Below are 9,430 nucleotides of genomic sequence, written 5' to 3'. Positions count from 1 at the left end.
CTGGCTGAACTTCTGCCAGCCTTTACTCATCTGGCTCTGTCGGCTGCCAGAAGGCTTCAGGCTGCTCAAATCCTAGAACAAAGCTGCTGGCTTAAAATTTTTGCTTTTGTGCACTTTTCACCAGAGGCAGATGCCTGAAGTGGAGAATAACAGACTGGTGCCACAAACTGTACCTGTCCAAACTAGTGCAGAGGTGCCAGGTCCTTCAGGAGGCTGGAGAACAATCCGGACACAGCGGCTATTCCTGCTTGTCTGCAAGTTCATGGCACAACAAAGCAACCCAGGCGATGGATCTTTCCTGCCTATTCAGTGACAACAAGCAAAAGATCAGTGAAAGAGAACAATCCAAGGTGCACTGCAGATCTGATTGCTATGTGCTCCAAGAACACAGTTTATCTGAGGAAGGACACCTGTGGTAAATGTAGCCACGTCCTCTGCAGTAAACAGCTGTGTTTGCCAAAACCAATTCCCTAGTCTTCCCATTGCTAGCTGAAAAAACCCACAAGACATATCCTGCATCTATATCCAAAAGTAAGTACTGATACTTGGTGACTTTTGTTCCCTTTGGCTCAATTGATAGAAAATCCAGTGCTACAAGCAAAGCAGGGCAGATATCATTAAAGCGTGAAGGTGCCTGTGTATTCCATAAGGAAATCTCACTAGAAATTCCACATACAAACCAAGAACTACATTTAAGAGTTACAGCGTCTTTCCTAGAAAAGACTGGTATAGCAGCCTTATAAACCTGAAAATTTCAGCCTAACTCCACAGTTTTGTGTAATGTGCACTGCACCAAAATACAAAAGCAGCAGTCCCGTAAGTAGCACTCTACTCTAAGAGCCTAAAATTTGTTGTCTATAATTTTCATATCAAAATAATGTCAAAAGTTAACAACCTGCTAAGATAAATGGGAACACTGTGGCTTTCTAGGCCTTGCTTTATGTTACTGCAAGTACAGATTTATGAAAACAATGCCTTATCTCCTCAAGTTTGAAACTGGATTTTCACAGCCATAACTTCTGGTTTTGGACAAGACTCTGTTATTATATACGTAACTGTATTGCAGGCAAACCAGCAGCTCCTGTTTGTTTGCCATTCCACTGGCATACACCGAAACACACTCCCCTGCAGATCTCTTGCCAGCAGTGGATCCCACTGTAGCCACAAAATTGAGAAGAGATCCAGATAAAAAGTGATATATTTCACCTATGAATATTAATTTCTTAACCCATAGTGGATGGGCATAAGGCACCTGCAGCTCGGTACTAATGGCCAAGTGAGGAAGTACAAAGGTTACTGCCTAATCAATTTTTCTTCGTGTCATCTGGAATAGTATCCTACATGGCTCAACTGCACAAACTTGGTTGCATTGAATTATAACATCTTCAGATAAAATCCCTTCTGTCTGAAAGGAATGGAAAGACGGATGGCAGAGAAACGGAAGAAGTCTGAGTGCTTTATCGACCCAACTAACATACTACGAAGGGTAAGCAATAAAAATTTATTGAGATATAGAAAAGTTCTTACTCTTATCACTGCCCCCCAAATTGTTAATGCCACAGAAAAATGCAAAATTCCCTTAAACCACATATTTAAAAATCTTGCAATTTTATTTGCATATAAAGGCCGCTAGATATAATATCACAATAAATTTAAAGAAACAACTGCTTTTCTAAATTCCATTAACAAGGTAACATAAAACAGAACAAAGCTCAATAGCATTTACAGTGGTAGAACAGAAATAACTATCTGCAACAATATTTTGTGCTAGCAAGATTGCATTTACACACAGTGCAAAATAAGAAAAAGGAAATAAAAAGACAAGAATAATATTTAAATATAAAGGACAACTAAGCCTTATTTTAGTTAGGCTTGATTGTATCCATTTGACTCTATACATGCCTGAACTACGACAAAGATTTAGCTCAGGCTCTTGAAGGCCTTGAGCACTTGGAAAATGTGTCACATCCTTCATAATTTAGATGTGCTGTACAGCATAATTTTGCAGATGCTATACTGGCAATATTAAATCCTAGCTTAGTTATAATGCACAAAAAATACATATTTATATAAATTCATATTTAAAAGGAGTCCGCATTTACATTTTTTTTACTGCATGAAATACCTGCTCTTTGCAGCTTTCACCCCCAGTCTTTTAAAGCTAAAATAATTTAAAAACAAACAATAAAAGGTAGATATCACATATAAGCTGTGGCTATCTCTATCAGACTTTAACGTATAAAGCAGGTAGAGACAAACAACTGAGAAGTCTATTTTCCCCTTGCTGCATTCTACTGTTAATAGAAAGAAATTTCAGTACATGCACGCTTACCAAGAGGTAAATGGACCCCAAAATATTGTCTGTGCTACTAAAAAAATGGATATAAATGGAGATGAAAAACTAACATTTAGACCTAGGGAAAAAGAAGACACTTAAAAAAACGCCGACAATAACATAAGCTGTGCAAATTTGGGTGTTTTTAAATGCTGCTATTTTTTAGCTTATAATATAATATTAAAATAAGGTCTCTCACTTATTAAAAGAAAGCTTGGCTGTCCTTTTGAGAACACTATAACAATTTACAATGGCAATTTTATTGAAAAACAAAATTCATTTTACAAATTCACAATGCTTTATCAATTTAAAATGAATGCTGCATTTCCAAAAAAGCACAACCTCTAACTCTTGTTTCTTTTGTACCAGCAATTTACAAAAAAAAAAAAAAAGCCCCAAACAAAACCGCTCGCAAAACCCAAACCCCACCCCAGAACAAAAACCCCATGGTCCCCTCAAATTCTCACCACCCACCACTTCTGAAATAAACATGTAACAGAATGTAAGTTTTATAATTAGAAAATGGCAGTTTATAGACCTCCCCCAGTTCCAAATGTGCAGTAGTGCTTCATGATCCTTGAGGGGTTGGAAGGTCAAATATAATTGGAGGGTTGGTTGGTTGAAAGCTGACTGTACACGTTGAAGCATTGATGTACGTTGTGTAACCGTCTGTCATAATGCCATAACCTGTAGGGACAATGTGTCACACTTACTGTAATGTAAACAAACGGTACTGCCCGTGAGCAGCTGCACTGAAAGCTTGTTGTGGGATCAATGCTTTGGAATAAAATTAAATTAATCCCTTCAAAATGATACAAGCTCTTGAAGGCTGCCACAAAGGCTTGGTTGAAAAAATAAAATGTACGGTATTTGAAATGAGAACTCATGCTTTTGTTTTATGTACAAACTTTACTCCACCCATGAAAAATCCTCTGTTGCAAGTGGATACAGCAGAAACCCAGACAAAACCACACATGTACTTCTAATTATTTAATTAGTGAGCTGTAGTTCGCATGCCTGTACTGTCTGTCATAAGAAAAAGACCAATCAGGAGCAAAATATTTAGCAGTAACTTTGGTTTTATCTACAAAAACCCCTCTCTGGGCAATGAACTATACCTGATAAGCTTTCCCTATGCTAGCCCTTATCATCCAGTTTCTCATCGTAGGACTGCCAAGCTGGTGTTCATGCTGGCTTGAGAAACCTCAGAAACTCACTAGCAGGTTAAAAAGATACATACATACATATATACTTTATATGTGTGTGAACGTATATATGTATGTAATACAGCAGTGAAAATCATGACTAAGGAAAGGAATCTGACAACACAACAGAGCACTGGAGGTCAATGGATGACCCTTAGCTTGAGCAGAAAATTGAGGTGATGGTTAAACAGATGACTGCTTTTCATCATGAAGGCATCCTGATAAGTCGTTCCAAAATAAAAAGGCAAGAAGAAGTGAATATTCATCACAGGTTTTTCAGCATGCCAAGGACTTGACTCCTCAGTAACTCTATAGCATCAGTTTCAGGACACTGAAGCCTGTTCTCAACCTCCTAAATATGTGGCCAGCAATGTTCTTGTTCAGATTGCACCCGGGGAACCAGCAGCAACGCTGTTTCTCTGCTGGCCTCTTATCCTCTCTCCCACTTGCTGCACAGCAATCGGACATAGCACAGGGCTATGCACTCCAGTAGTTTTGGGCAAGTGGAGCAAACTCAGTCACACTTGAGTCTTAATTCAGCAAATGTGATGTGAGAAAACGAGCGATTAACAAAAGTACAGGTATTGAAAAGGCAGAAGCTTTCATCTCACAATCTCTGAAGGATTAGGAGATAGGGGCTCCAGTTCCACCAGTGCAAAAGGTGAGAGAAAGCTTTGCCATTGTTTTCAGCTGACATTCATAAAAAGCTAACAAACAAGCTAGAAAAAAAATCTAGAAAGAATTTGGCACCAAATGTACTTTAAAAAAAAAATCAGAGTTTCATGGAGGAGGAGAACTTTCTATCACTAACCCACAGAGGAAAAAATGCTTTTCTTTTAAACCATTATGATACAGTACAGATCACTGCAGTCTGAAAGCTAAGATAAATACAGCTACCCACAGTGTCCATCAGAAAGAATAATCACTTCAGAATTGCTGCTCTGTCCGCCTCTATTACTTTATTTATTTAGACTGGCAATTTTGATTTAGATCATCTCATGGTGGGAAAAACCTTGTTCGCAGTTATTCTTGCTCATCATCCAGGAAAAAAACCTGCATCGCCAAAATGTGTGTATAGCATCCGTTGATTTAATGGAATGTGGTGCATGTTCATCTTGGCTGGAGTTGGAGGAGAATTAACGGCATTGTACAATAACGCTCTTAACACTTGGCTGTTTCTTTCTGTACCAAGCCATTCTTCTGTCTTCTGCATATGTACTAAATAGGATTTTAACTTTTTGTTAGTATTCTTGTAAGAATGTATTTGAATGTTCACTTTTAATGTGCTGCCACCTTTCCTATGATATTTAAATGTACAGTGCTGGTTCCTTGGAGCTTTCCTGTAATAATGATCTTGGACATTGAAATACCTTCCTCTCCCATCACTTAACGCTATTACAACTAGAAGTTTCATCATCCAATGTGCTACAAAAGCTGTACACAATTTATGTGTTTTAGCTGGAAGTCTTGCTATTTTCACTTATTCTTAATATGCAAGGATTAATATTTATACAAAATATCCAATCTGTTCCTAGGTGCATTAAAAGACTGCTATTCATGCCACTGTAGTTAAGGTCATATCAATATTTCCATTATAAACTCTTTATTTACAGATACCAGGCATAAAACTCATTGCATGAAGTCACAAGGGCTTCAGAAAAACCAACATTACTCGTTGAGAAAGGTGTCCTTTTTAAATTTTTCTTTTATGAAGTCTTCCAAACCTTAAAAGTCGATGAAGAACCTAATTAGAGTCAATGCAGAAACCTCCAGGGGGGACAATATAAAGCATTTAATGTGCAATTTTGAATTCTAGGGTCACATAGTCTTACACTCTCGGGCAGAACTCCTAGTGTTTGTCTCTCAGCCACATGAAAGCATCAAAATTGTATTAAATATTTAAGTAACTCTAAACTGGATTTAATATCTCAATCTCTTCCACTGCCACAAACTAAGCTTATTGTTTCTGAAGCTTCACACTCTGCCTGATCTGGTACTGACAGTGGGGAAATCGCTCTTCTAAAATATGAGACTGCTGGAAGGTAACATACACAGTACAAACTGTATTACAGAACACTTTTAGGAATGTACGCAAAGTGAATTCTGGCCATCTCTCCTCCTGATTTCTGAGCCAAGATGCCCTCCTTTCTGATTTCCCTGCACATTGAGAGAGGTGAGCTCAGAGAGTAAGTTGTTTTTGATTTTCTTTTTTTTTTTTCTAGCACCTTTCTTGGCTCCTGTGCTTGGAATAATAGGGATAATTTTCATTTTGGCTTGCAAGTGTGGGGAATCTCATCTGTTTCTCTAACCAAGTTTGTCAAAATTTGAACTGCTTTCAAATAACCTGTATAGAACAACCTTTGCACAGTGAAAGATGTAGGTGGCTAAATGTAGCACACGTTCCTGAAACAGCCTGTTTTAATTCTGGCATATATTTACAAAGTGCTGTGCATGCAATCGCTCCCCTCAATCCCCTACCTACTTAAGTCCAATGTGCTATTATCCATCCTTTGCAATACAGCATTGAAACGTGCTTCTTTGAAACCAGCCTGAGATCGAAGAGAGAAGTAGCGCTGCTCCTTACCTTCATGAATCCCACCAAAGACATGGAGCTTGGGCCTTACTCGCCTCTGCACTGTGTTCAACAGTTCCACACAACCCACCCTCTGCAGCTCCTTTGGAACCCAGTCTCGAAAACCTGAAGGCAAAATGCAATCAATACTATTAATTTTCTCTATTCAGGTAAGGTTTCATGTAGTCTTTCAGGAAGTCATAATTCACTGAAGGTTTATTACATTATCTGTAGTCGTAACCTCTCCATTAAAGCACACAATGGCTTTTAAGAAATGTTTCACTGTCACTTTGTCTTCCTTAAGACTTCCTCCCTCCACCTGAATTAATATGTTTCTGGATGTGATTTGTTTTTTTTTTTAAACTATAGGTTTAAACTAATTTTCCACCTTGAAACCCTAGGACATTATTCCCAGCACTGCCGCCTATTTTTCTTCCCCTTCCCCTGGCTCTTACAGCAGTCAGCTTCAAAGCTTCAAATCCCACCACCAGTGGGGTGGTTTCTCCAGAAATGAAATCCCTCAGGAAGATCAACTGATGATCTATGACCCCAGTACCTCTGCCACCCCAAAGATTTCAAATACTGTCTCCCACAACTTCCAGAGCACCACAGTCGGCAAATGAGTCTACTTCTGAGGCTCTGGTCACCACCACCAAGCAATGCAGCAAAATAGCTTCCAACAAGCTAGTGCTAATTGGATATATGCTATGGATAATATGGATAACATGGGAAAATGCACAAAACTTAACACCAGTTACTACAGAAGTATGCTGCCTGGACTAGCACTGGTAAGGATCAGCAGGGCAAGAATGAGGAGGAATAAAAGGGAAATCAGGAGCCACATCCAATTGTAGTGCCATTCTACTGACTTTAAACTAATTATACCCTGTGCCAAGTTTATGCCAGGTAGTAAAAACATGTTGTGACATGAACTTGACTGAATTCTGGAGACAACAAAGAGTCCAGTTACAGGTCTACCTCCCTTAATATTTACATGATTTAAAAAGCCACATTTTGTCAGTGTTACCATGCGGGCTGAGACCTAGACCCCCTTCTTCTAGGCACAGTACTAGCACCTAATCTGTGTCTGTAGCTAAAATATGGTGCCGACCTTTTGAAACTGATCTTTGTGATCTCCGAACCCAAAATTTAAGTGCGCTTATTCAATTAAAGCACTCATTAGTGTCTGCAGCATCACAGTATTTCTATATGAACCCGATTCAGAGCAGATGGATTAGCAACCTATGTAAAATAGCACCCATAAAGCATTATAAGGGGTTTTTTGCTTCTTGGGAAAATAAACAGATTAAAAGAGTGCTATTCAAAGCATTGGTGTTCAATATCCAGTGCGCTCCACTGCCAGTGGATGCTGTATCACTGCTTTATGCTTTATCAATGCAGCACACTGGTAGTTCTAGTAAGATTAAAGAGATTTGCAGATCATCTTCCAACGGTCTCTAAGTAGTATTAAAAGAGTAACGAAGATAAAAAAGCACATTCCTGGTGAAAAACTTTCTGCACTTTTTTTGCCTTAGCTCTGCTTAGATTGCTGACTCTTAATTGTGGTACAAAACACAAGCATGCATTAATTCCTGGCTCCGCAGTCACTGAGAAGCTCTGTGAGAGCACTGAGCCAGCCTGGTAGTACTTAAATCCTGTTTTATAATGGCACCTTGCAATTCTGGCAAGTTTCTTTCATATTTGCTACCATCTCAAAAGGTAGTGACTTCACATGATCATGTGATGATCTGACCCTTTGGATTCCAAGAGTTCACTAAAACCCTGTCAAAAATCACAGCCTACTCACAGTAACGGTAATGAAGAGACTGACACACTTTCTTATCTTGATAAGCCGTATTTATGAAAGGCAGATGATCAGTTGTTGTAAAACCAACCTAAATATTTAAAATATGGTCCTAGGCTGCTTGCCATATGTCTTAAAGAAAAACAGTAAATACTACGTGATACTGTCTTGTGGGGTACAGAATAGGGAAAAAATACATGAGAATTTTCAAACGGGTTTAGTGTGGGCTTTACTGACTTGAAATATGCCAAAACTGAGTTACTTCTGCCTCTGATGAACAACCATCTTCATGTCTTTTTGAGACCATCAGAACTTGGTTTAGAACTTAGAATTAAAATGGAGATCTGTGAATTACTCACTTTTACATGGAAAACAAAATTTAACTAAATTAAAAACTTCAACTACCTAATGGAAAAACAAATTATGCATTCATAGACTTGTGCTCACCTTTCATTAGTTTGAGTGAGGAACAATTACCTGAGAACATAATTTTGTTCCTTTACAAATTTGCTGTATGCCAATTAATATCTTTAAAACTACTGTTATATATGCTAAATTTCCAAGGACATTATCAAGGAGAATATGTGACTACATACTCCTGATCTCTTGACTGAGCACTCTAAAACCTTAAAGAAACATGTCACTGTAGTGGAGAAATGTTTTAAAAGTTTTAGTCTATCTCTGAAAAATCACATGGGATTGGAAACTGTCAGATGAATACTGTTCTTAAATAAAATGTCAAACTATAATGGTATGGAGTCAGATAACTTGATCTTCTCTAACTTGAGTTTAACAAAAAAATTTAGTTTTTATTAAGAAAACACCTGGAAGCTCATCAGATCTGCTAAGCCTAATAATCATGTTACACTTCTTCCAAAAAGGCTTTTTACTTCATAGTCCTGAGTTAAGGTGCGATTACAGTACAACTTATAGAATTATTAATTTTACTTATTTTGAAAGTAAAATTCTCATGCAAATAATCACAGACAGCTTTTGTTTCACTTACCAAGGGGAGGTCCATGTGTCATTAGTATATCAATTCCCTCAGGAATAAGGTTCCACTTGTCTAGCAAAGACTGACCTCGGGGTAGGTTAAAGCCCCATCCATTAAACCACGGTGTCCTTTGGGGGAAAATAAGATGAATTGCATCAGTGTAAAATAAAAATATCTTCTCCAATTTTTCTGAATTAAAATAATTTCCGTACTTCAGAGATTACTTGCAGACAGCCTTTTTGAAGGGGATGTAGCTAAAACAAAGTGTTTCAAATATATACATACATTAAACCACACGTTTGAATTTAGATTAATATCCTATGCTCTTTTTGCACAGGAGTATTCAGCCCTGGGGGCGTTTATCCACCAGAGAGATGAGAAAAAAAGTTAAAATAACACAGACTAAATTGAAAGCTTTTTTCCAAAGTCTGGGGATGTTCAAACAAGAACTCCATCCTTACGTTATGTACCAAACCAAACAAAAATGTCAAAAGTTTTTGGAGGCAAGAGACAATTTCTC

General features: G+C 38.0%; 1 protein-coding gene across 1 annotated transcript; it reads right to left on the bottom strand.

The window, feature by feature from the left end:
* Positions 1-2,903: 2,903 nt before the first annotated feature.
* On the bottom strand, positions 2,904-9,085 carry LOC104543382 (metallophosphoesterase MPPED2-like; the record flags this gene model as incomplete). The annotated part of the gene is made up of 3 exons (XM_010187982.1): positions 2,904-3,022; positions 6,125-6,238; positions 8,923-9,085. Coding segments are annotated over 3 exons (396 nt in total), but the record flags the coding sequence as incomplete, so codon positions are not given.
* Between the last annotated feature and the right edge of the window lie 345 nt (positions 9,086-9,430).

The sequence above is a fragment of the Mesitornis unicolor genome, unplaced genomic scaffold (assembly GCF_000695765.1).
Source record: "Mesitornis unicolor isolate BGI_N332 unplaced genomic scaffold, ASM69576v1 scaffold47780, whole genome shotgun sequence".
In the NCBI taxonomy this organism is placed as follows: Eukaryota; Metazoa; Chordata; class Aves; order Mesitornithiformes; family Mesitornithidae; genus Mesitornis; species Mesitornis unicolor.
This window is presented reverse-complemented; position numbering and strand designations above follow the sequence as displayed.